At 37.0% G+C, this 27509-nt stretch overlaps 2 protein-coding genes across 3 annotated transcripts in view; both read right to left on the reverse strand.

Annotated features, from left to right (window-relative positions):
- Positions 1-19746, reverse strand: part of LOC100225774 (macrophage mannose receptor 1) — a 32002-nt gene extending 12256 nt beyond the window's left edge. Inside the window, exons 1-21 of the mRNA XM_002192624.7 lie at positions 19559-19746; positions 17412-17810; positions 15979-16152; positions 14929-15093; positions 14535-14651; positions 14144-14287; positions 12615-12797; positions 12274-12428; positions 11356-11469; positions 10540-10655; positions 9603-9751; positions 8973-9175; positions 8478-8599; positions 7656-7743; positions 6814-6958; positions 6321-6356; positions 6063-6232; positions 5119-5186; positions 3432-3532; positions 2040-2182; positions 417-531 (exon numbers count right to left, since the gene is read on the reverse strand). Coding sequence (XP_002192660.6) covers positions 417-531; positions 2040-2182; positions 3432-3532; positions 5119-5186; positions 6063-6232; positions 6321-6356; positions 6814-6958; positions 7656-7743; positions 8478-8599; positions 8973-9175; positions 9603-9751; positions 10540-10655; positions 11356-11469; positions 12274-12428; positions 12615-12797; positions 14144-14287; positions 14535-14651; positions 14929-15093; positions 15979-16152; positions 17412-17810; positions 19559-19619 — 2968 coding nt within the window. The 5' untranslated portion in view covers positions 19620-19746. The remainder of the gene's footprint in view (positions 1-416; positions 532-2039; positions 2183-3431; positions 3533-5118; positions 5187-6062; positions 6233-6320; positions 6357-6813; positions 6959-7655; positions 7744-8477; positions 8600-8972; positions 9176-9602; positions 9752-10539; positions 10656-11355; positions 11470-12273; positions 12429-12614; positions 12798-14143; positions 14288-14534; positions 14652-14928; positions 15094-15978; positions 16153-17411; positions 17811-19558) is intronic.
- Positions 19747-23727: 3981 nt separating this feature from the next.
- The window catches only part of LOC100222908 (macrophage mannose receptor 1), a 52070-nt gene continuing 48288 nt past the window's right edge, over positions 23728-27509 (reverse strand). For both annotated transcript variants that reach the window (XM_030264585.4, XM_072925484.1), the window contains exons 29-30: positions 25524-25583; positions 23728-25134 (exon numbers count right to left, since the gene is read on the reverse strand). In XM_030264585.4, coding sequence (XP_030120445.2) covers positions 24884-25134; positions 25524-25583 — 311 coding nt within the window. In that variant the 3' untranslated portion in view covers positions 23728-24883. The remainder of the gene's footprint in view (positions 25135-25523; positions 25584-27509) is intronic.

Below are 27509 nucleotides of genomic sequence, written 5' to 3' on the forward strand. Positions count from 1 at the left end.
GCTCAGCAGCTAGGTGCCCAGTGGTTTGGGTTTGGATATTACTCCTTTTATGTGCCACTTTGGCATAGAATCATAGAATCATAGATTGACCAGAGATGGATGTCACCTCAAGGATCGGGTAGTTTCTTTTAAAAAAATTGTGGACATTTAATTATATGAAAAGCCTCTAACAAAAAAAATTTAATATTTCAGCAGTATGTCCTAAATTAACCTCCAAATTATGATTTCAATATTTAATCAAGACACTAAAACTTGAGCAAGCATTTTTCAAAAGGTGTCATTTCTCATTCAGCATAAATTAGTATTAATATGGAATAAATAACTGCATTTATAGCAGAAGCTCTAACATATTTTTAAATCTTTTTATCAGGAGTTACATAGTGTGTCATCATTGTCAAAACATTGGTACTTTATACCTTGCTCTTCCTTTTTTGATATAGTAGCCAGATTTCCTCCAAGATCAATGCAGTTATTTCGTGCAGCATGCCATGTCAATGTATCATTTTCATTAAAGCCAAAGGCTTTAAAACACTGAAAAAGAGAAGTGTGCCAAATCTGAATCTAGATGCTGTTTTAATTTCTGACGAAAACATCTCTGTAACAAACAAAATAAACTGGATATTTCATGTAAAAGGGGAGGTTAGCTAATTTAACAGTACTTTCTAGCTTGTCTTTAGGCTTAAATGACAGAGAAGACCTGTACTAGAAAATTAATATAAAGCCCAATATTTTGGCATATAATTAAAAGAATGGATATGTCAGTCTATTGATCTCAGCAGCAATTGCATTAAACCTTCTGAACAAAATTCAGAGATGTGACTGTGAGAGAAATGCTGAAGAAGACCTCAGGAAACCAAAAAGGATAAGATATGTTATTGGAGCAAAATATCTCATCATCTGTTGCCCTATTTGTCAAACCAGATTTGGTTCTCACAAGATAATCACAGAAAGAAAATTATTCTGGCAATGTAAAGAAAGCCATTAATTTATCATTTCTTGTAATATGATCTTATGAGGTTTAAATCATTAGAGAGCTTTGTCAGAGTCAAGTAACTCAAATGTGCTACCTAAAAACGTAACTGAAAAGTTAAGCAGTTAATTTGTGGAAAAATTGAGGAAAATGGAAGGTGGAGAGAAGTGGTGTATAAATACTTAGGGAAGAGTCAAGGAAAAAGACTTAGAAGCTCCTCTTCCAGGAGGTGAGGAACAGAGATTTTAGCTTGAGAGAGCACCATGAAATGGAAGACACTGAGTTTGTGTCTTTTCCTCAGGACTGAGAAAGCGAAGGAAAAGGAAGACAACAGCTAGTGTATCTCAAAAAAGGATCTCTATTGAACTGAAATATTTTTGCTCAATCAAAGGGAAGACAGTCAGAGCTAGACAAAATAACATTATTGAGAATTATCTTAATTACTAGGTGTACTCTAAGTACTGGTATTGTAGTGTACACTGTTTATGCCCTTTATAGCTTCACTGATGAAAATCCATGGATTTTTACTACATACAGTCTCTTTTCCTGAAGTTTTGTTTTTTAAGAAATGATTGTACACTATAAAGTGCAGCAAATCTTATAACTGGATTATTTAAAATCCTTAAGTTGTTTGCTTACAGAAAAAAAATTACAAATTTGCTCAAGGAAAGGCGCCTTGGCGGCTTAAGAGCCATTGCATAGTAGGCAAGGGATGAGTGTCCAGGCAACATGCAAGAGCTGGATAAGCTCAGCACAGTGAATGAGAACAGACATTTTTGCCAGTGTTTTGTGTTGCCAAGGATAGATGAGAAACTTCCCTCTTGTAGAGCTGTTGTAAGATCAAGCTTTCTTGTTGTATGGCTCAAGATCTCCCTCATAACTGCTGTGGTTCCAACAGAGGCTGTAACTTCTGTTTCGGGATTTGTAGTTTTAAGGTCTTTAAACACACACAAATGTAACATAATTTGTGATAACTAAAAACCCTGCTACAATTGAAAAACTGATCCAAAGATTTTTTTCTTCATTCTGCTCTTTTAAAAATACAATATATTGGCATTTCATACTGCACCTTGTTATCAAAGAGGAGCCAGTCTTCCGTACACCCACCCTTTGGTGGTGGTGAAGTGGGAGCAACAGTTGGACGAACAGTATTGTTAAGCCTTTCACAGATGAATAACTCAACACTGCCACAGTTGATATCATTCCATGTACCTGAAAGCAAATTAAAATGAGAACAAAACAAAACAAAAGGCAACCAAGTCTGAGGTAAAAAGTGTCCTCTCCTAAAGAAAATCTATTGTAGGAAGTAAAACTGGTTGCAGCTCTTGTATTTTTCTCCCTCGGGAACAATAAGTTATTGTATGTCTCTTTCTTAAAAATATTCACATTTCCAGCAAAATTCAGAGTATAAATAATTTCTCTAGAAACAGAGATATTTCAATATTGCAAAACCATTGCATTGACAAAGGGGAGGTTTAGTTCAAATGGTTAAATCTCTGAGATCTGTAAAGTCTCTTGAATTGCTCTATCTATACAAGGCAGTCAGTCCTGGTTACATTCCTACCTGAGCTTCTCACAGTCTTAGGGTTTTCTGGTATCTTTTCTGCCTATTGGAGTGTGAGTTAAGATGATAACATTAACATCATCATCCCCATTTTACAGATCAGGAATGAATAAGAAAATGACATATGTTTAATTGGCTGCAGACATTTACAGGTAACTACCTACAGCAGAATTTTTCACACCTAATGTTTAATGAAGGTATTGTAATATTAATTCAGAGAAGTTTAAATCATGACTCATCTTATCTGAAAGAAGATTTCCAAAACAGGACATAATATTTACTCCCCAAGGGTGTCTATATCCTTGCATTCACCTCTAAGAGAGCCTAGGAAAATCACCTCAGCTATAGGTTTTGAGACTAGGAATGTTTAAAAATAGAAGTGATTTACTGATCCAAAAAAAGACTAAGTTCTTGGCTAGTATAAACACAATTGCTTCCAGTTCTCTGTATTAATGGATATTAAATACTATATTTTATTTTAATTAAAATATTGTATAGCATTGCTTAATAATAATCCAAGCCATGGCCAAAGCCTCAGTTTTTAGGAACTGCACAGATGAAAAGAGATAGCTAATATCCTGGGGAGGTGGGCATAAAATGGACAGAGGTTAGAGGAGAAAAAATACTGACTCTATCTGCTAATTGTCTGATGGTTACCTGATTTATTCATTTAGAAATTTTCTTTTAAAATTGCAGGTGCAGATCAATGTGTTAGCTACATAGAGTTCAATTTTTAAAAAGTATATATATAAAAGAAGAGACTATAATTCATTTTCTTTTGCTTTTTGAACACTATGAAACATCAACCTGCTCAGTATGACAACCCACCAGCCTTGCCTGCAGAGTCCTCCCCGGCCTAAGGCACATCCTGCAGATCGAATTTGTTACAGCACCCACCTGTATGGGTATACATGACCACACAGTTTTCATCATTGTTTGCAAAATTGGGTTCATTTGGAGCCCAGGCAACATAGTTCACTGATGTTCCATCCATCCACCTGAAAGAAGTAATTTGAGGGAATTATAATTCTAAATTGAATTAGCTAATATTTCTTTACAAAGGATATGCTTGAGTTTGTATTTTAAGTTTCCTGTATCATAGCTTACTAACACGTTTTCCTTTGTTGAAAGGAAACCAAGACCTTCCACTTAGAATTAGCGAAAAATATTTTCATATCAACTGCCTATAGTGTTGACTCAGACCAGGTCTGAACAAATCATCTTTACTGGTGTCCCAACTTCTCTTGGTCTCTGAACACCGATAGTGGGCTGGAAATGCACTAGTCTAACACTGGACCTGGATTTCTCTGGAGCACAGAAACAGACACCTGAGCTTATTTTAGCAATTTCCTGTGTCAAAAGCAATAATATAAGATCCTGTAGGGTAAGAAAGCCTTGAACCAATACTGGGAACCACTTGGAACCATTTTGTTAAGCATAGAAAATCTTTAATATCATACACCTATTTGGTATTTTTTTTTCCAATTATGCATAAATCGTTTCCTAGCTTGGTGATTTACTAATTTATTTTCAAAAGGTAGCCAAGAAAAAAAGTCAAAAGGCCTCAGTGTGCTGGAAGTCAAGTGATGAATCAGACAAGACTGACAATCTTCAGGCAATAACACCTCCAGGACAATACAATGTTTTTCCAATTTTGGAGACTGAATAAGTGTATGCGTGTTTTTGGAAGTAAATTACAGATTAGGAGTTCATCAGGATGCCTAGCTGCTTGCAAACCTCCTGAGTCAAATTGTAAAAACTAGTACATAATAAACCAGGAGAAAGGATATAAAGCAAATAGTGGCACCTTCATCCAGCAGGGAAGAGAATGAAAGAGTGAGGGAACAAGGGAGGACTGGGAAAACAACGATCATCTCAGCAGTGAATGTGATATAGAAAGCAAAATCTCCAAGAACTGAGACTACAGAGTGGTTTATGGGCAACAAAGGTAATCTGTGACAACAGAATAAAAACTAAAATGAAGAGGCTGAGACTCATCTGAACAAGCTTCAAATCTCAGAATAATGCACTACAAAAAGAGGCAGTGGGAGAGAAGAATGCCACAGGAGACATGTCTACAACACATCTAAGGCTCCAGGGGATGTTTAAGATAATTCCAGGGCAGCACTTGGTTTCCAAAAACATTTGTAGAAGAGTAACGACTCCATGTCACCTGAAGCTGTCCTGCCCTAAACCCTTAGAGTACAACCATCTGGAAATCCAGACAAGGGCCCCCCAGTATTGATATATTACCTCTAAAAACCACTTCGATGCCAGTCACTGCAGGTTTCTAGAGCTCTTTATCTTTGATCGTTTCAGCATTGAGTAATGCCTGCAAGTACTGTCTGGAATATGCTGGAGACCACCAAGCAACTTTGCAGAGTAAAGAACCAAAAGAGGTAGAAATAGATAGCAGAAATATGATGGGAGAAATGCTTTGCTGAGTAGCAGAATCCCATTTTAAAACTTTATGTGAGGACATAAACCTGTCTATAGGTTGTATCAGTTCAACTGTCTCCTAGAGCCAACCATGTCAAATGTGAATACATTATGAGTCTGACAAAATTAATGTGTTTTTACTTACCGGAATGTTCTGTCAAGGCTCACACTTAAGCCAATATAGAAATTGTTCCCCCAGTCTTTATAGAAAACCTAAAAAAAACCCAACCAAACAAATTTTCTTAGCTGCAATAAAACAGTTTTCAAATAAAATTTTTAAAAAGTTCCAAAAATGCTGTTGTTTCTATTGCTCAATTGCATAGTAGATAATGTTGCTGGAATTATGTGCCCAAACTGCAAAAATGCAAAATTTTCCTCCAATTTTCAGTATATAACTAAGGGAAAGGAAAAAAAAAAAAAAACCTAACACAAAAACAAAACCAACAACAACAACCAAAAAAAAGTGCTAATTATCTGACAAAGAAATGGAGAAAAAAAGCTATGTTAAGAAGGCAAGAATGACCTCTTAAGCACGCCTATAACAATATTTTTGAGAGTTTTAGGAAAACATAGTGAGAATTTGCTGAAAGGTTGCTAGTTAATCGTGGGGGTTTGTACCTAGTCATGTGGAGGAAATAATGTAATAAAATTTGACTTTATTTGATTAAAAAACAGTATATCATCACCAGGCTGTTCTTTTCCTATAAGACAATATCCTAACTTAAACCATTTCCTGCAAATATGAGATCTACTTTGACAAAGAGCTTTTCTTGAATTCTGTGAAAAGAATGAGTTAGAAAAAAATCATAATTAGTAATTGCAGCTTTCAGCTAAACAGAGCAGTCTTTGAAAGTTGCATCCTGAGAGCATTCCTGAAAGGAAGTGGAGAATTTGTCTATGTATAACAAGTTATTAAAATAATTATTATAATAAAGCTTTTAAGTAGATAAGCCAATGAAAGGATGAAGGGTAGAACTAAATTTTTTTTTTTAATCATGGGGAACACTTTCTAATATTTCACAAACCAGCTGAAAAAAGTGCCTCAGTTCTAAGAAAATGGTGCGTTTTTCAAGCAAACCGGTTTCTTACATATTTCCAAAGAAAATTTTTTTCAGTTTCACTCTCAATGACAGCAAGGTCACCACCATGCTTCTTGCAAAAGCCTCTGGCTCTTTCCATAGACATAGCTTCTTTGCTGAAGTAGTATTCCTTGTGTTTGTATGTTATCCAGTCATCTTCACCAACAACATATTCATAATCTGCAAATGAAAACATTAATTACCCATAATATAAATTAACTTCATTACATGTTAATTAATTTTTTTTCAATGGAAGCACAAGACTTACTGAATGTGGAATTAGGCTCTGGTTTCAGTGAGGTTCCTGCAATATAAATCAATATTTGAGTATATTATGTTTCTCAGCTCTCTCTCAATTATATTTACACAGTAGTTAGCATTCTAATTACAAATAATTATCTTAAGGGTTACTCAGTATATGATTATTTTTGTCACAGAATTTCTCAGAGTTTCTGAAAAAAGGCCTACATTCAGGAAACAGCATTTTAGAGCTTATCATAAGTTAAGCTTACAGAAACTGCCCAACTTTAGGCTGTTGTGCTTCTCTTCCCCAATAAACTGCATATACTTTCCAAACGTGCCTGTGTATTTCATGGATTAATTAATAGTTTTCAAATGCCTTTACTGAAATTATATGTATGAACTCCTTTATTGTGATTGATGGCACAGCTGTCTCTAACACATACAGATAATGTTATCTGACCTGGGAAGGATGCTCTTATCTACCTCTAAAAGTCACTAAAGAGAGAAAGATATCTTACCTTTCTTAATTTGACAAACAAAGTCCAGCATGTGTTCACAAAATAAATCATTCCAGTTCATATTGAGATAGCCAGTAAACACGCCACATTTTTCATTCCCATCATAATTGTTTGGTTCTCCATGTGACCATTTTTCAAAATTTACCTGTAGTGGAGTCACAACTTTGTTACTATTTTCCTTTTTAAGGAAAAAATTGTCTTGTATCATTCTGTTAAAAAAGAATGCACTTCATTTCATGATCCGTCTTGCTCTTTAATGCCAGACCTTTTCAGGAGAAGTGCATGACACTTGAATAGAACAATAATTCATCTATGTGTTTATAAGCCATAAATGAGACAGTTCTTGCCTCATTTGTTACCAGGAGAGTAGATGTTCTCTTGTCAAGCTCTAAAAAAAAACCCAATATGTTCTCTGATTTCTGGGTTGTTTATCTTGCTCAGATGTTCCAACCCAAGACAATCCATTGGTGCTGCCGTATGGCCTTGGGCCTGACACATCTTGATCTACTTAAGACAATGAGGGCAGCAAAGCTGAGCCAGTGTAGATATACAAAAATTATTTATAGCAGCAAATGACAAATGGGAATATAGAGATTAGCACAATCAGACTTGCTTAAATCAGGAGCTAGACTCCATCACCTTTCAATACTGTAAATGCTGTATTTTATCTATAACTATGAACTATCAGAAGATTTAAGACTAATTCCTACAAAAGAATCAGGTACTAAAGACTTAAGGTTACTTGCATTTTGTATAGGAGAGATGAGAGCTGTCTGCCAAGAGAGATATTAAAAAAAAAAAAAAAAGAGTAAAAAAGCTGGAATAACAAATTCTTTACTCACTGGTGAGCCATCACTCCATGTAAATCCACTTTCAGAGTCCAAGGCACTTAAACCCATCCAGTAAGAATAGTGAATATAACCTCTGTCTCTGAATGATTAAAATAGAGAGAATTAGACACAGCATGAAACAGAGAAGGGGAATGTATAGCATTATATAAATGTCAGCACACTTGATACTCTAAGTATAATTTGAGACAATCATATAAAGAAATTGTTCAATTGTCATGTGGGGAAAAACAGCCTGGCAGTACATGTGCCAGGAAGCAGTAAAACACAGAACTTTATGGGAAAGATCACAAATGCCCTAAGTCCACAAAAACTGAGTTAAATGAAAAAATATTTAAAGGTCTTGGTTCCACTAAGTAGCTTAGGCATTCATATTCAGACCTGCCTGCACTCATGGACTTGATTTAAACATGTATACAAGCATATCAATAGGTCAGGCTTTTCTTAGTCACAACTATTTTCTTAGTCATCATTTCTTAGTCACTAAATATTCTTTTAATTAAGAGTATTTTATCTACTGATCAGCTACATAAGAGGTAAAAATACCTCATTGAATTAATTTCAGTTAAAACCAATTTTGATGATACTTCTCTCAATTTTGTTTATGTACATGCAACTTCAGTGCATGGCACCACCTTCCCAGAGATGTGTCAAGAAAACTTTTGCTCACTTCTTTTTACCCATTTTTTTCTGCCACCTTTTACACCATCATTGTAAAGTAGAAATCGATTAACAGAAACCCTTTATGTCTTTCAGACAGGCATTTAAGATTTTTTTTCTTCTTCTATTTGAATGATGGGCTTTGCAGGTACTTACAGTCTAGCTATCAGGCTTTGTTCTTCTTCACTGTGGATACATGCAAGATCTCCTCCAATAGCTCTGCAAAAATCTCTTGCTTCAAACCATGTTTGCATTTTTTCCCTTCCTCCCTGAAAAATCTATAGAAAGTGGGCAATTAAATACTGTATTAGATATTACAGATATTTAAAAACACAGATATGGGCTTCTATCTTTCTTCTGATTTTCTGGTCTCATTCTAGTACTATTTAATTGTTCAACCATTCCACCCATGGTTGTCCATCAAATTTGCTTATCGCTTTTCTGGTCATCTCAAAGTTCCTGAAGCTTCAAACTTCAGTTCACACACATGCAGCTTTTTCCAACATTTCCCAGCCATACCACTTGGGGATGGCTGGAGACATGTTACCACAGACTGTCTGTCAAATAGGCAGGGTAAAATCCACCTTCCATGCATGAACAAAATGTTTAAATGGCAAACATTGGCATTCAGAAATGCAACTTTGAACCTACTTTGAAGCAGAAGCTGCTCTGAGAAACAGACTGCCATCCCTCTGGGCAAAACAGGAGAGGGGATGTTGTTGGAGGAGGAGGGGGGGGGGTGACTCCCTCCACCAGCTGCTTGCAGAGAAACGTGTTCGTCTCTTCACAGTCCAAAATATCCCATAATCCAGCTGAACGTCCTGTTGCCATGGCCACACAGCCTGACTCCTCTCCTGCATAAAATATAAAGTTGTTAAATCTTATGGATGACTACATCTTCCCGAAATATCTGCTGCTTATTTAAGAATAACCTGTTCCTGCTGCGTTTGGATACCAGTAGCTCACAACAGCTCATATGCATTCCTATTAAATCATTAAAATACCTTTTTTAATGTAAGTTTCTCTTACATTATGCTAGGAGTTACTTCAAGATACCCATCAAACAACAAAAACTTAATGATACCAACAGACATGTGCAGTCCCAAGTGCTCTTCTAGAAGGAGTTACCACAATCCCTGATCTACCCCTTCAGCACAAATAGAAAGCAGCATTACCCTTTCTGCTGCTTTATGCCAGAGAGTTTCTAAACCACATTTGGGCTTTCAAATCCTCACTTTGTCATTCCCCAGAGCAGGAACTCAACGGTCCCATGGCACTTACCAGGCATTCCCACATTCCAGTGAGTGAAGGTGACAGGGTCTCCATTAGCCCACCTGAATGTCCCCTGCTCTTCCACGTCTGAAAGACCAATCCAGAAGTATTTTTCTGGTTTGAATCCAATTATGGAGGTCAGAAAAGCTTGTTCATATCTGTGAAGAGTAAGCACCAAACTGTTGCACCACATTTTATCAGAATTTATTAATTTCTTCAAACAGTTCATGGTAGCAAATCTGGTAAGGTTAAGGTGATTTGTCAATATGTATGAAACGAAGCAAGAGTAATTATCTTACTTCTATAGTTCTAATTATCATACAAAATAATTTTTGCCTTACATTTTGCTAAATGTAAATTATACCTAGAATTTAGGATGATTCTATTCACCTTTTATACTGTGCAATGAACACAAGCCAAATAATACTTAAGTTAATGTGTCTATATTTCTCATTCTGTATAAATAAGAGCTACAGTGTTTTACTGAGTTTTATAATAAGTTCTAGATCTTTAAATCTTGTTACTGTAGGGGGAAAAATCTACATTTATTTTAAAATTCTTTCAGATGTGGCTGTTGCAAAGAAAGCAAAAAAAGGTTGAAAAACTTGAATCCAAGAGAAATAAATAGTTCTATGTTTATATGTTTATTTTTAGTTCAAAATGTTTCAAAACAATCTGTCAATCTGGAGTTGTTGTTCAGGTGTCCCAATTTTTTAATTCCCAGAGGCAACAGCAGTTTAAGTGTGTAGTAACAATATCCTGAATATTTATATTGCTGACCTAAAAGTCTGTGATGTATTGTGCATCAGCACTACCTTAAATTTTCTTGGGAGAGAGTGGTGCCACACTAGACAGATATTACGAATAACTGCTAAGAAGAAATTTCTGTTTAACACTTCCATCCTGGTTACAGACATAATAGAGGACCAGAGTTATGTTTCCATACCTGTCTCTTACAGTAGCCAGGTAACCTTTGTTTTCTTCACAAACTTTTTTTGCACCTGAAAATGTTGTTGGCAACTGCACCAAGGAGTAACAGAAAAAGCCATGCTTCATCCAGCCCTGTCAGGGGAGAAGCAGAGATGTGCAGAGAGGTTGTCAGATTGCATGGCTTTGTGCACTTCCAAAAGGCACACTAGTACCACTCCCTAAGTCAAAACTGATCCCAAAGGCCATGAAAAGACCAAGAGGATAATCAAACATAGCTTTGTGACCATAACTCCATGTCTTGTCCCTTGATACAGGACACACCAGGGGTCTTTGCAAACAGTGAGCTGTGGTTATGCCCTGGGGCTGGCAGCCACAGCCACTTTGCAGCTCCCTGTGTAAAGTTTGCTCTGCCTTCTCATTGCATAAGTAGCTTTTACAAGAGTTCACAATCTGCAAAACAGTCAGGTCAAATATTCCTGATTCCTGTGGCAGGCTGATAGAACTGAGGAGGCATGCAACCCTTGGCAGTTTGTTACACCCTGAAAAAACTGCTCTGCAGAGAGGGGCTTTTATGGGTGCAGCAATCAGTTCTGCAGTAAGAGCGAGCTGAGTGAAATACACTCACAAGGGAATAAAAAAATAAGTCCATATACATTTCAGTTAAATAAAGCAAAAGTTTCTCTATCAGTCTAAGAGGTATCAATGCTTATGAAATTAGCAGTTTTCTAGGCTCCAACAGGAACAGTCAAAATAATTTACTTCTGTCATAGTTATTATCATGGAAGTGAAAGTAATACACAATCACCTTTTGCTGCTTTTGTTTTACACTTACTTTCTGGCAGCCTGGGTAAGTAACTTCAGCTTCCCCTGCTTCTTCAGCCAAGGGTTTCCTTTTACACACGTAGCCAAATTTCATTTCACAAGCACTGTCAGCCCAGGATCCATCCTAAGTATTGTAAGAAGAAACCACAAAGAGAAGTGAAAGTCAGAGACAATTCTGGTCCAAAAAGAATATCCATCCTCAGGAAGAGCCCTTCTGTCTTCTTATGGCTGAGACTGTTTCAGCTCTCTTCCTTGCCTTGGTTTTTTCTCCAAAATTCCCAAATACATACAGTAAGGGCCTCATTTCTTCAGAGGTGTGAGAACATACATATTAAAGATTCAGATGAGATTCTGATGAGAGCAAGAAATATTAGGCTTCTCTCTATTCTCACCAGCATAGCATCTATGATGTTCATATAACCAGATGTCTATGGCAAGGAAATGCTGGATAAACCAAACATAAAGTATGAAAGAATATCTTGTGTAAGTCTTTTTCCAGAGCATTACACTTTTGTTTTATGATTAGAAAACAAAATAAAGTCTGGGTTTGTGACTCCAAAGTAGCACTAAAACCCATATATTTTTGTAGTTTTAGAGAAAAAATTAGAAAGTTCATGCTCCAGGAATCTATTTGTCTATGATCCATCATGTTCCATGTGGATGATGAGTGGTTTGAACCAATTTCAGATAGGAATTGTCTCAGAGAAGACCAAATCTCCATGCAGTGCACTGCTTCTGGTGCATCACACAGCTTCCTAGATCCGGTCTCAAGTATCCCTCCACACCAAGATATCCTAAATTAAACCAAGTTCATAAATATTTTTAAAACAAGGATTCTTTTTTTTTTTTTTTTTTTTTGTCCTCAATGTTTTCATTCTAGGAGGTTAAGGGCCACAAGAAAATATGAGCGTGAGGAAGGGATTTTTACCTGTCCCTTCATAAGGATGCAGTCTGCCTTATTCCAAGTGTGGGTTGGCTGTCCATGGTGCCATTTGGTATAAGTCACAGGTGTGCCATCACTCCATTCAAAGTACATTTGAATCCTGAAGTCATTTAGACCAATCCAGAGCTCATCATCTGGCTCTGGGAACACAAAGTTAATTGTAGGTATGGATATGTCTTATAATGGAATAATTACATCTCACACCCACTTTTGACTGAAGAACTTTAAAAAAAAATAAGACCATGGTTATAATGATTAAATGGATAATAGTAAAAGCATAATCCCAGATTTAAAAAAAAAAAAAAGTGATCTTCAGGAATACTCACTGTACCCGAGCTGTGACACTGTAAAGCTGTACTCTTCAATATTATGAATGCTTGCCAGCTCTCCATCTTCTTTTCTACAGGAAGACTGGGCTTCTTTCCATATTTTTGGTGTTCTATAAATTCTGTAGCAATGACCTGCATAGGGCACCCATTCCCTGGGGCATTTAAAATGCTTTGAATCACCTAAAAAAAATTGTGTTATTAATGAGAAGTTCTAGCCAGTTCTAGACATCAAAAAGAAAATTACCTGTGCTGATATGAATTTGAAATATTGGAGAACATACTGAAAGAGAAGAGGAGCCAAAGTCTGAGGGTACAAAGATTAAAAACCAAAATTTTCCCTCTTATTTGTGCTTGGAGCTCCCAAAAAACTGTTTTAGAGGATTAAGTAAATAGCGAGTAATTTGACATGCAAATGAGCAGGGCACAACTCCACATTAAATCACTCTCACTGAGGCTCTGGGGAAAGCCAAGTTCTGCTGAAAAGGGCCTCTTTTCCTACTCAGGAACTCTATCTTGGTGAATATTGTAGTTTTTAATATTTTTTTCCTCTGGAAACACCAGGTGCTCAGAAGCCCATTGAAGCTCCTACACAGCCCAAATCATATATCAGACAGTCCAGACACAACCATGTTATACCAGAAATGTTATACCAGGCATTCCAGCTGCACAGAAATGCCACACGCAGTTCAACACTGATTTCTTGGTATAAATTCAGTATGACCAGCCCACCTTCCACTGCTTGGAAAGTTCCCATGCTCTGCATCTGCAGAGCAAACTGAAGAGGGGAGGATGTGTGCCCAGAATTGGTGTGTGATCAACTGCTTTGTCTGATGCTCCCTGGGAATGGTTTGGACCTGGGCTAATTGCATTCCCCTAAGCAACATCCAGGCATGCTTTGAAGGTTAGCAGGGTCAGAAACCTTTCCAAGGGAGCTGCCTGGATACAGCTAGAAAGTACAGGATATGCATGCTTCCCTGAGCTTTATCATCTCACATACTTGTATATATTAGGGGAGGGAGGTACTGTGAAGTTAGTTGCATGCTGGGAATTCCCTGTTAAGCAACTGCAGACCAATTTCTTCACATAGCTAAGAAGCTAGTCTGCCTCAAGTAAAAAGGGAACTAAACAGGGGAAAGGTTCCAGATGCATAGTCTGATTTTTTCCTTCCAGAATAGAACAAAAAGTGTCACAGAGAGCAGGGGAGCATGAACTCTGGCTCACTTCTTTTAGCAGGATACAGGTTTAGAGTATATATGAGAGGATATTAATCAGTATTTCATGGTCTGGATAACATGGCTAAACACCTATTACTGCCTTTTTCAGTACCCTAAGCTATTTTCCAAATGATGAACAACATTTAGACATCGTCTTTAAAATGAGCTAGAAAATTAAAGTTTTCTCAGTATTTGACCCAGGTCAACAAGTGTAAGCCTTTTGTTTTGACAATATATTGCCTTTTCATATATGACATCCTCACAATATTTCTCACTGCCTATAAAATTAGCCTTAGCTTTTGACCAGCATACCTGAGGCAATGGTGAAAGAATCCAAGGAGGTGTTTCTCTTTTGGCAGATGTATCCCAGTTTCCGATCACACAGCTGGTTTTCCCATTTACCATTCTTACCTTGGAAAGTCCCACATATTTTTCCAGATTCCACAGAGGGATTTCCTTTAAAAAAAAATCAAATAACAGAATCCCTCTGTTTACAGTGAAACTTTTCACACCTTCACAGGAGGGAATGTGCAAGACCATTGCAGCTGCAAAGCCACTGGGGTATTATTCTTTAGAGTGATAAATCCCAAGAGGTGTGACAAGGGAGCATCACTGTGATGGGGAGGGGAGAGGAGGAGAGAGAAGGGGAGGAAATTTTGACCCGACCCAGATGCTGATCATCATTTAAGAAAAGTGTACTTACCTGGAGCCCAGTTGAGGTATCTGAAAGGTCTTCCCCCAGTCCACTTCCAGCCACTGTCAAGTACATCGTAGAGACCAATCCAGAGCTTTGCATTGATGCCCAGGTCACTAGTGAGCCCTAAAAGCAGTCAGGTTTTTAAATGTCTCTGATTTTTTGAAGTTATTCAATAAAACTGGAAATAATATTTTAAATCATGAGTGATATATATTTTTTAGCATAAGTTAGATTATTTCCATTATTTTAATATAGGGTTTTGTGAGAAGGACAACTCCTATAAGAATGTCATTGAGACCTATTTTTATGAGATACATATAAGTATCCATGTTAAAGCCTTGGATCTGACTTGCATTTTAAACAGTGCATTTTTAAAATTATTATTTTAGGGTATATTTACCTAATAAATACATTTCTTCACGAAGGTCTGTGATGCTCAATAATTCTGCATCCTGCTGCTGGCAGCTTTTTCTTGCTTGGTGCCATGTCAAAAGTGACTCTGCGTTTATCTGATACTGTGTTTCTGTCACAGGATTTGTTTTCCAAAAGTTATTGTGGGTGGTGTCTATAAAAGATGATACCAGCAATTTGACAAAGAATCATGTTTACTAACCCAGAAAATGAATCTTTGATGCAGACTAAAACTATATAACTGTGTGATTTGATAATTTTTACATACTTTTTGCCTCACATAAATATACTTTGTCCACTCAGTATTAAAAAATTTTAATCACATAAGGAATTATTTATCCTTACAAAACTAAATTTTCTACATTGACCCTGTTCCTATTTATTTATGTAACTCATCTACTTATCTCACATTTCAGTCCACATTAACCCATTCACTGATAAATTCTACCTCTACAAGTAATTCTCTCTTCACTATATAGAAGTTTTGGTCTCCACACCCATTTCTTACCTTCAGATCCCTCTTATGCTCTTCCAGACCACACACTAAAACAGAAATTACCATTTCCACACCATCACATGTGAAGTGTGGATGAATGGGCAGGGAATTTGTGTTTGGAAGCACTGAAGGCAGGTGAAGGTCACTGTCTTCAGTGTGTCTTGCACCCTTCCCTTCTCTAAAGCCCTCCTGTTCTCTATCCTATGATACACCACAGTCTCCTGATAAATCTCACCTTCCTCATCCACTGCACTTCCTTTTGTCTTGAAACCCAGCCCTAGGGTTTCCTCTTTGTCCATCTGTCCCAGTCACCACCCTCAGAATACTCCCTGTAAGTACCAGTGCTGGGGACACTGTAGGACAGTGGGAGTGCAGAGCAGATGCCTCATGTCCCTGCTGCACAGCTCATGTCCCAGTGAACTAGGCAAGCCAGAATTCAGCTCACTGTCCACTGCTACTTCCACATCCCAAGAACATCTTGACCATGACAGTGGAAGACACTTTTGCTTAACAGCTTTCCTGGGATTTTTATAAATAAATTACCTTTTTGTGGGCAGTTTCCAAACAACTGGTCTTTATCAAAATCTGAAGAAGTTGCACACCAGAGAGAGTCTGCATCATCCCTCCGAGGGATGCATTCAGCATACCATTTCCCCTGGTGCTTAAAAGGGAACACACAGGGTGCACCAAAGGCATTTCCTCCCAGTGTATAGATATCTATGGAGAAAAGCAGAGATCAATACTGATCAGCTGTCAGCTGGCATCAGGTGCTCACCACAGTGGCACTCATAGCCAGTTTTCTGTGGACAAAGCTGAGTCATGCAGGGCTCAACGCACCAGTACTTTGTTACACCGAACCTCTAAAAGGCTGCTGTGCCAATCAGGTATGACTATGTCAAAATATTCAGAACAAAGACTCTCAAATACTTAATTGGGCCTCAAACTAATTTCTGTTTAAGTTTGTCATGCCATTGCTTTCTGGACTATCTTGTCAAAGGTCCCTGTGACTCAGCCTTTCCCATGGCTTACATAGTTTTGTCCTTAGATAAAGTACCCATTCTCTGTTTTTTTCCCCTGCATAGTTGAAAAAAACTTGGAAAGGAGGTATCACAATATTTTTATTAGTCTTCATGAGAGGAAGCTACATCTTAAATTTGCAAGGACTCTGCTAGGAAGTGACCCTTCCATCACTCTCCAGTCTAATTTGCTGCTGTCTGTACAAGATTATGACAAACTTTATTCCTGTGCAGCAGCTGTAGTGTACAACAAAAAATGTATTCCATTGTTATTTAAATTCCAAACATACTAATGCCTCAACAGAAGGGGGATTGATTACTTGATCCTGAATGCCCCCACTACATAGCCCAAGAGCCACAAAATTGTAGGAAAAGATCTTACTCTCTAGGGGTCTTTTTCCAGGATGATAAAACATTGCATCCTAAACTATTATGCACCATTTTTACTTTTGTTTTTTTTCTACTTTTTGTTTTTACTAGGCCTGGAAAACACTACGTAAATAATGTTAATGGTGAATTCCTTCTATCTAAACTAGAAATTCACTTCTTAGAGATTATTAGAGGTCAAACCAAACAAAAGCAATAATAAAAGCTAAATATAACACAATCATCTCATCTACGAATTGATCAGACATATTTTAAAACACTCATAGATTTCCTTTTGCTGTTGTACAAACAGAATTCCCATTCTTCCTTATGTTTACATCATGGGCCTTTGTAATTTTATTCTATCATTTGAAAGAATTGCACTTTTTAAGTTATGTAGAAATGCATACAGCTATATTTGCTGAAAAGTATACAGATATCTTCACCTTTCATTTCTACATCCTATTTATTATTAACTCCTCTGCAGATGTCACTCTAAGAAAATGGTTGCTGCCTGTCAAGCAGGCAGTGGCATGCTTTGTAGGAAGGGGCAGTCATGTTACAAAGAAATAGAAATGGAATTTCAGTACTCACCCTCATAGCGCTGAGAGCACACTCTGTCTGCACTTCCATGGATTTTCCACCTGCTCCCTTTGCTGGATGCTTTGGACAGCCTCATTTTCTTTCCTTTCCCCTTGCCATAGTTGAGAAATAAATCCTTGCCATGGGTTGCAAGTGTCTCATTTCTACATTCCCACCACTGGAGTTCATTTGTCCTGTTGCAGGATTCCAAGGTGACGGCAGCCTCGTCGTCCTTGGCGAGCACGCCCAGGCACAGCTTGAGAGCCACGCTCAGCAGCTGCATGGGGGAGACCCACCTGAACTTCTGAAACTCATCATGCTCATCACAAGTGGTGGTTATGACCGAGCTAGAGTTCTGAGCTTGGGCACAGAGCTTGTTATCTTCATTATAGATTGAAAATATTCCCCTTCCTATAAAATAAAATGATAATTCAAACATTTGAGGAGAGGTTTCTTAGGAGATACAGGCAATTAGTTGCTATATGACAGCCTGCTACAAAAAAAAAAAAATCAAAAAACAAACACCAAAAAACAAACCCAAACCAACCAGCAAAACCAAAACAAACAAACAAACAAAAAAAAAAAAAACCCAAAATTGTATATATAGTTCATAGAGAAATAAATCAAGGGAAGTTAATCATTGGTATGAAGGATATTTATTAAAATATTCTTAAAATGAAAAAACACAAGATCTGAAAATACAGCTCTTTCAAGAGAAATTGCGCTTCTTCATATCCCTCCTGAAACCACAGTGGTCTTAAAAAGCATGTCAAAAATGACCTTATTACATTACATTTCATAATTTCTTCAAAGTTCCACAAAATCATATTTAAATGGGCTTTTATTCTGCAAGTAAGAGGACTTTTTTTGCTTTAGAGCTATTAAAAGTCATTTACATGTTCAAAATTAAATAATTTTTATATTTGGCCCAGAATAATATTGTCATTTTCAGCTCACCAAGAAAGTGAAGTATTTTTCATTTTTGGTTAATTATGTTGGAAATTTTAGCAGCTGTGCAAAAATTCATTTTTTCACAGAGTTTTATTTGTAGGCCTTTCAGGAGGGAAGCTACAACTTGCAGCATCATCAGTTCTTAGAACAGTTAAACTTAGCTAATATCCTAAGTGCTATTAATAACTACATTTGTAAATAGAAATGTGAGACACTGAACATCAGGGGTTTGTTTCTTAAGATCAGCTTCACCAAAAAGCCTACTCCAAATCTTCACTCTTTTGCAGCTCAGCTTGCATCTCTTTGCTCCCTTCTAGGTGGCAGGCAATATCACCCAACTCACTCAGCAGTTCCATCAACTTTTACCCAAGGTTTCTTGCCAAGGCCAGAGTACTTAACTGGGCCTTCATAACCCTCCCATCCCAAAGCTGAGAGGGAGTGGTTGAACAGCCTTGGTATTGTAGCTCTGAAATACTATAGATCAAGCCACATAATATTTTCCCAGAAAGAGCTCTCTGACTACAGTTGTTCTTGGGAAGGTTAGCAGAGGATGGGTTAGAACTTGCTTGATCTCACCCAAAAGCATGCCCAGAAGAAATTGTCCTGTGGTGGATTAGATCATTGGTGCATTGCAGAGCCCCTGCTGCCATTCAAGCAATAGTACTGGACCTCCAGAGTTCTCTAGCTGAGAACTTGCCATGGAAAAGACATACTGTAATTTCTTTTTCCTCGCAGTAGTAGGAGGGTGTGTAATCTACTGGATGGGAGATTTTAAGGTGCTTCCTAAAGCTCTCAGCTTGGAAATAAGTTTTTAATATGCACTGATCAGTAGGCTATGGTCTGTATGAGCTGCCAAGAAACTCAAAGCACACATCAGCCATAGTTCTGTGCATGCTGAGATTTCACTGCTCTGTACTGAATTGTTCTAGCCTCCGATGGAGTAAAGTGAAATCAGATTTTGTCTGCTTTCTCAAGAACCAGCACTGCCAAGGTTATGGCCACATCTGTTGGCATATTCCTTTAACTCATAAACCTGGTTAAAGGAAAGAGAATGACTATGCAGGTATCACCAAACTTCAAGATAAACAGAACATTTTCAAATTATATGCTGTGACTAGATCTAAGTTCACTGCCCACTAATGGAGATAACTAGAACACACGTTAAAGAACTTGAAAACCTCCACACTAAGCAGAGGACAAAGACTTACCAGACATTTGAAGAGATGTACTAATGGAGAGTAGAAAAATCAGGGACAAGTAGAGAGACATGGCAAAAATTTTACTCCTTTCTTCCTTCCACCTCGTATTGATCCTAAAGACCAAATCACTGCCTTGAGAGAAAACCCCACTGCACTGAAGTGGATTAACAAACCCTTTTTAAGACTCAACAGATAGAGGGAAGTTCTGAGCATCAAATAAGGAACTGTGTCACGTCACATGAGTAATTTTGAAATAATACATTAATGAGTAAACTTTGCTTCCTAAGCTAGTTTTTCTAATGTATAAAAGTTTGCCATGGAAATATAAGATCTAAGAAGTATGATTTTAGTGTGGATTTTTTTAAGACATACCTTATAACTCAGAATCATTCTTTTTACCAAAATGTGAGATTACCGTCTTATTTTCAGAAATAAATAAAAGAAGTAAAAAAGAAGAGAAAGATTTGTCTGTATCAATACATGATGAAAAAAGCCAGAGTGTACTGCAGTATTGTAAAAAATCTGCTGGGACACCACGCAAATCAAGTAACTATGACCTTGGAGTTAGAGAGAAACAGAATTTTCCATGCCTAAAATTCCACAGAAAATAAAAAAAAAAAAAAGAAAAAGCTGTAGAAAGCTAGATTTGTGTTCTTCAGGAGACATGTATTCTTTCTTTTGCTCCATTCTTGACTATATGCAGGAATAATTATCCAAGTGACAGCTGAAAAAAAATGGAAAAGAAAACACACAATTCTAGGAAGAAAAAAAGCTGTAACTGGCAAATACTGGATTTTCAATTATTGCTAATGAGGAAAACTAAACTGATGAGGAATACTGCCTCATTTTTCATGCCACTCGTCTGCGAAAATTTGCACCCCATAAAGTGTTCACCCTACAGTCATTCTGACAAAATTCTCATGTTTACTTTGATAAAACTTTCTCCATGATAGTTTAGAGAGCTCAAAAAACTTAGAACACAATGACAAGAAAAGGGACTCTGGTGGAAGCTTTGCATCAGTTTTTGCACATAGACTTTGAAAAATTTTGTTTCTCATACCTCCAGGAGAAGCTAGTGTGGCATACCTTCCACAATATTGCATCTACAGCAAAATTGCTGTGGGATTTTTCTTCTATTACTCTGATTCAGATGTAGATGAACAACCGGGTCTGAAAATGTATGCAGGGAACTGGAGTAGAACAGAGCCACAACAGTGAGGGAGAACCATGGGACCTCAAGGCCAGCAGACACAGCTAGAGCAAAGCCATGCAAAGAAGGGAGCCTGAAAAGGATACTGAGACCTGAGAAATGTGGAAGAAATGAGGGCTGCTCCATAGAATTCAATTATTCACTAAGTTACGATCCATATGTAAGGATAGCTGCAGCCAAGCATTCTGGTACTCCCCAACACCAGAGTGTTTGAACATGCCACCTCAATTTTCCAACTTTCCTTCCTTCCTTGCTCAAGAGCAAGACAATTACCTCTTGTGGTTCTGCTGTATAAACTACCTCAGAATATCCAAATCTACCAGGGTGTAACAAGGACAATTACAACAGAGAAAAAGAAACTGGTTCTGTTCTGAACAAAGATCAGTGGTTGGTGAGGGATTGGTACTGATAATCTGTTGAGAGAGGCTGAACAAGAGTAAAACTCAGCTTTACCTCAGTGTTTGTGTGTTTGAGCAGATTGCATCACAGCCCATAAAGCGGGAAAGAAAACCAGAGGACTGGGAAGAAGTGCTCCAGGATCTGCCATTTGGCAAGGCACAGCCTGAAAGTGGCAAGGAACAAAAGCTGCTGGGGTTTGTGTGGAGTCAGCATTGTTCCTCTGGCAATCTCTGCTCCCGGGCAGGAAGTTACACTCACAGTGTGCAGATTCACCTCCTTTCTTTTAAAGTCCAAACTTTTTCATAGAAAAGGGGAAACGAGAATTAAACACAAATGTATCAAGTAACACAGCAATGTGAAGAGACAAAACCTTACACACCACTGAATATTGCCACCAAGTCACTCCTCAGACGCTAACAGAAATGGATGTGTGAGGCCACCTGGATTCAACTGGACAATTCCCTACATTCATTTTCAAAAAAACACTTATATTAAAATATAAAATTAATTTTGTGATCATTTAGCCTGCTATAACTTGATATAAGATTTCAATCCAGAAACCCCACACATAGTACAATCACAGTTTCCAAGTTATAAACATTTATTTCTTTCAAAAAAAAAAAAAAAGCCACTCTAAACTTCAGTAGGAACATTCTAGACAAAAGAAAAAAAAAAAGGGAACAACCTTTCTATTTTTAAATTTTCATGCTGCACAATGAATGATTTTTTTCTTTCATTTTTCTAAACCACCTGATCAAATGTAAGAAATCTTGGCAGCACCAGAGGATTATAGATATAAACTATTAGGGATCCATTAAAACACTTTTTTGCCTTTCTATTCATATTCCCTTGTTCATACTATTAATCATCTTGGTTTTCAAGGAATTATTTTCCTTGTTTTTACAGCAAATATATTTCAGAAAAGCAAGAACCCAATTCCTTTGAGAATATATATATATATATACATGTATGAAAAATACAGCTTGAGACCTCCCCTAAGTAGTATCATCTACTTGGGAGACAAAGTAAGAGATCACAAGAGCAACAGTTTGATTCTAAGGCACCTGACCAACCCCAATATGAGTAGCAGTCAATAGCAGAAAATGGTTGAAAGATTTGGTGAAGGATCAGCATACATAAAATATAAAATTAGAGTGTGTCCATATGAACATGACTCATTTCCAGTAAGACAGATTTCTTTTTTCCAGTCAAATAGAGAAGCATATTTTACTTATCTCTGTTCCTAAGTAAAAGCTTTCAATTTGATCTTATGTTAATTAGATAATGTCTAAAGTGTTTGAATTTGTTTGTTTCTCTTCCTTCTATTCAAAAACTTGTGTTACAGTTTGTGTATAAAGTATCAGTGTTCATCTTCTGCTCATGACGTGGAACTCCAATGATTTCCTGTGCTGTAAATGCTACTGTTACTACATTAATCTTTTTAATGGGAAATCTGCCTCAATTCCATTGTCTTGAAATAGGAAATAATGTAAGCCATGCAGCTTAAATTTCCCCCTCTTCTGAAAATCTTTCAGGTCTTTTTAACTTACACTCTTTTTAAAATGAGCAGGGTAGGCAGCTCCATCTTCAGAGTAGGGCTTCTTATTTGGAACTTTCTTTAATTTTTCTATACCTGTTTGGACAGGAGAGTAGAACTGACACAGAAGCACCTACATCTACTGCCAGCTATTAACTAGCATGGCATTTTTAATCCTTTCCAACTCAGAGATGATGCTGGATTTCAGGAAAAATGAATTAATGAATGAGCTCAGAACTATCCAGGCTCCAGTAGCTGGATTCCCTCCTTGACACTTTTTAGTGATGTGCTTTATAAGTATGGCACAGAACCAGAAATGAGACATCCCCTCTATTTTTATCTTCTTTGCAACCATACCTTTGTATATATGCATGGGAATAAAGGTTATCTGGAAGAACGACTCCGTGTACAGATACCATTTTAAGATTGTGCAGGGCCCAGAAGAGGACTGAGCTTCTTTTAGGTGAGACTGCACCTGTCTGGTGTTTGCCCAACAGCCAGCACAGTGAGGCTGGGGTTCCAGTCAGGCTCTCTTGGCTTTTCATTGTCCGTTTCACATAAATTTCTACCTGGCACCACTCCTCCATATAGCATGACCCTTAGTAGCATTAATCAGCCAGTCAAGAGCTTTCTGTCACGAGCCACATCAGATGGCATTAAAAACCATTAGAGGTATTGATCCTTGCAAAAACATGCTTAAACAACTGTGCATTAAAAATGGAAACAGCAGTAGAAACAGAGCAAGGAAATAGCTGGGAGAAAGAGAGCAGAGCCAGAGAAAATAAGTTCCTGTACAAATTTTCCCATCTTATCTACATATGTATGTAATTTAAAACATTTACTAAATCACTCAGCTCACATTTTTGTTTTGTCTTTAAGCAGATTTAATCCTGGGACAGATTCAGGAAAATATGGTTTATATAATACGTGATCACCACTTCTGCTGGAATGTCTCCCCTGTGGTATGATCTCCTTTTTCACTTTATCATGTTACAGTGTCTGATATAGATGAGACTATAAAATGCAAACCTATTTTAAAAATCAAAGAAAGTTATTTTTTATTTCACAGAGCAAAATCTGAAACCACAAAGTCAATTCTTGCAAACCTTTGTTAGCAAGTGAGGAACCACTCATGATTTAAATTTTACAGAATCTACAAAAATTAGGAATATATACTCTTTGGGGAATATAAGATGTCCATAAATAGTAGCCGATTTGACCATTTTAGAAAGCAAATAACATCAGTAGTCACTATTATACTGGTAAAGCTAAATTGTTCTTTACTTGCATCACACATCCCACATACCTATATTAGTTACTGAGAAGCTGTCGAGAGCAGTACCAGCATGTGATCACCATAACAGCTATGCAGAAACCTTCTGCTCCTAGAAGCCTTCCGAACACACACAGGCAATGTTCCTCCCTCCCCTCGGTGACTGCTGCCTGATAAGAAGGAAGCTCCTCCATGACCTTCATCACCTCTCACCAACAAACCCACTTGTGGCCAGCCAAAACTGGCAGATAATATCAACCACACTTTTCATTCCAGAGGTCGGTCTCCAGATTTTACCCGATTAAAACCTAGAATAATAACATAAACTGCAAGTACTGCGTTCTTGGTTTTCTGAGTTGTACAAAGTTGTAGGAACTGAAATATCATAAAGGTCTTTTTGCCCAAGTAGTTCAAAGGGGAAATGTGCCTAAATACAGACTTATCCTCTAGTGACTAAGGCTGTACTTAAGTGCATGGGAATACTTGAAAGATGTTAAAATTAGATGTTTACTGAATAGCTTTGAGTTCAATAGCATGGTTTGAAACAATCTGATGCAGAAACGTCAAATCTTGTGCTTGTTCTTCAAGGGGCTCTTGGATTTTACTTTCTTTATTTTATCCATTTCTACTGTTCCATTTAATAATTAGCCAATATTAGTTCTTTTCTTAAGACCCACATTCACCAGTGTGATCATCAGATTCTGAGACCTGAAATCTTTCACTTTATATAATGGCTACAAAATAAAATAACTGTAGTGTATGACATTACACACACACAGAAACAAGCTAGGACAGTAATTGCACATGAGAAAATACCTTTGGCTTCATTCTAGTTGCATAATTTTAATAAAACAAGGCACATTTTATTTTATTACATTACATTTTATATTACATATTACATTTCCTTTTGTTACATTACAGTGTTGCATGTTCATTCTGCTCTATGTTGGTCACAAGATCCTTTGTGTCACTAATTCCAGGAACTGCATCACCATTAAAATACAGATTATTCTCAAAGCTGTCGTTTGTTGGCAAGCAATTCTTTCTTCTTTTGTAGAAGAGATATCCTACAAGGCCACTTCCAACTAGGATGATGATACCAACAATAACTATAACTCCTGTTTTGCTGTGGTTCAGGGTAGAAGCCTTCTCATATTTTGTCATTGCTGAAAATAAATAGGAAGAAATCAAAAGAATGCTTCAGAAGTCATTATCTGATTACTGGAAGCAAGTTTTTTAGAATGCATGATCTTTAAAAAAAAAGGGTTCATTTGTTTTGATGTAATGAGAAGAAGAGGTCACAACATAAAATAACTTGATTTTAAATCACTAATATTGCATGCCATATCAGAAATATTTTTTTTTTAATCTACATTTGGAGATGCACCCAAATAGACTATATTGTGAACTGCTTGGAAACAGTGTCATCCTAGGAAACAGATACAGTACTTGGGTTTAAAAGAAAGATTAAAAGACATAATACAAAATAGAATATTTTTGGTTTATGATCTTATGTGGGACTAGTTTTTTTCTACTTGAAAGACAATATTCTTACCCATTGTAGGTATTTCAGCTGGTGGCATTTCAGATGCTGATGGCATTTCAGTTGCTGGAACTTGAAAATAATATTAAAAATAATTATATTTTTTTAATGATTATTTATTTCTAAATTATTTATTTTTATATTTTGGAACATACTGAAAATCATGCTCAGATAATTATACGGTAATACAAACCACTAAATAGTGAAAACACTTGGGTTTAGTTCATACAAAATTATATACACCTAAGGCATAGCAAAATGGTCTAGCTCATATGTAGCTATTTACATAAACTAGCAAAAAAAGGAATATCAAAAAGCTCCATGAAGACTGATCCAGACATCAGAGTGAAGCCAAAAGAAAATCAATACAGCATCTTGAGGATAGACATGGTCAAACATAATCCTAAATATAATTATAAATTCTTCCAATACTTGTTATAAACATAGAAATTGTAATAAATTTGGTTTTCCAATAGACATTAATGGCTTACCTGCATATACTCTTGAAATCACTCATGAACTTCACAGTGCCCTAGCAGGTATCACACCTGAACTAAAAAGTTTGTAGCCCATTTAAATTTCAACATCTGGGCCATGAAATCTGGCTTGCTGGGCAAACAGGCCATCATTCAAGATGAAGGTCTTTATTTTGCCAGGTGGGTATAAAATCAGTTTATTATTAAAACTTGAATCAATACATCAGGTGTCATTCTGAAAAAGGTGAGCTCAGGAATTTAAATTATTTTTACCAGTCCCTACTTACATCTTTTCCATAGTGCTGCCCAGTGCCAGAAGAGAAGGTGTGGGCAGCACTGTGCAAAACAAGGATGTTTCCTCTGAATATCAGGAAACACTTTTTCACTGTGAGGGTGACTGGGCCCTGGGTCAGGCTGCCCAGGGAGGTCATGAATTTTCATCCTTGGATAGTCACTAGCCTTTATAAGAAGTCCCTCTCCTGTCTCATGAACCCCCTTTAGGTGCTCTAAGGTCTCCCTAGAGCATTGTCTTCACCAGATTGAGCATCTCCTCACTTATGAAATAAAGTTAGATATTTTGTGGAATAGACCTGCTACAGAACTCTCAAACTGGTAAAAAATAGCTCAATAAATGAGACAGAAAACACTATCTATTCTATGGGAAGACTTCTGTCATGTTTTTGTGTTTCAGTCTCTTCAGAAAACAGCAAACATAGACTGCAAAAGCCAGTGCAATTCAGTAAAACCGTGTTCCTAATGCTCCATTTATTAGTCTGTAGCTATAATAATTTGTTTAAATTCTGCACATGGAGCATTGTCACAGTTTTAAAGAACTATGTCAAGAAAAGCTGCATTTCTATAAAAATGTGGGACTAGATTGTGTCCTGTTTTGAGGTGAATGACTATATAATCCTTGCATTGACTCTGGAATTAGGTTGAATCTGTGGCATTCCAGAATAGTAGACTAGACTGGCTAAAGCTAATCATAGAAAAAAGTAACTAGCTTTCATATGCTTCAGCTCTTTGGTCAGCATCAAAACAGGTGAATGTCAGTAGCAGCACAAAAATTTGAACTGAATGGTCAAAAAGGAGAAGTGGCAATTTATTTTAATACTTCGTACCCACATCTATGAATTTTTGTCAATGGCAATACAAAGAGATTGATAAATGGACTCTGAAAGGGTGGATATACTGAGATGTTGCAGTATTTCCTCTAAAAGATACAGTCATTGTTACAAGCATTTGAGTAAGTAAGAATAATTTTGCATGAGAACAAATTTACAGAAAGGATAGCAGAATTTCTCTCATTTCCAGTATTGTAGAGGAAGTCAGTATATTGCAGCTAGACATTTCAACTTTCTTAGGAAGCATAAGTAAGAGATTTTGATATTGCAATATATTCTGAAAGAAAGACTTTTAGGAATACATATGAGCTAGATGTCCCTACTGTCAAATTTGCACATTCAGTTATTTCTGGACGCCTGCAGTTTAACACATCCAAACTATGCTATTTGCTTTGCTT

The sequence above is a fragment of the Taeniopygia guttata genome, chromosome 2, assembly GCF_048771995.1.
Source record: "Taeniopygia guttata chromosome 2, bTaeGut7.mat, whole genome shotgun sequence".
In the NCBI taxonomy this organism is placed as follows: Eukaryota; Metazoa; Chordata; class Aves; order Passeriformes; family Estrildidae; genus Taeniopygia; species Taeniopygia guttata.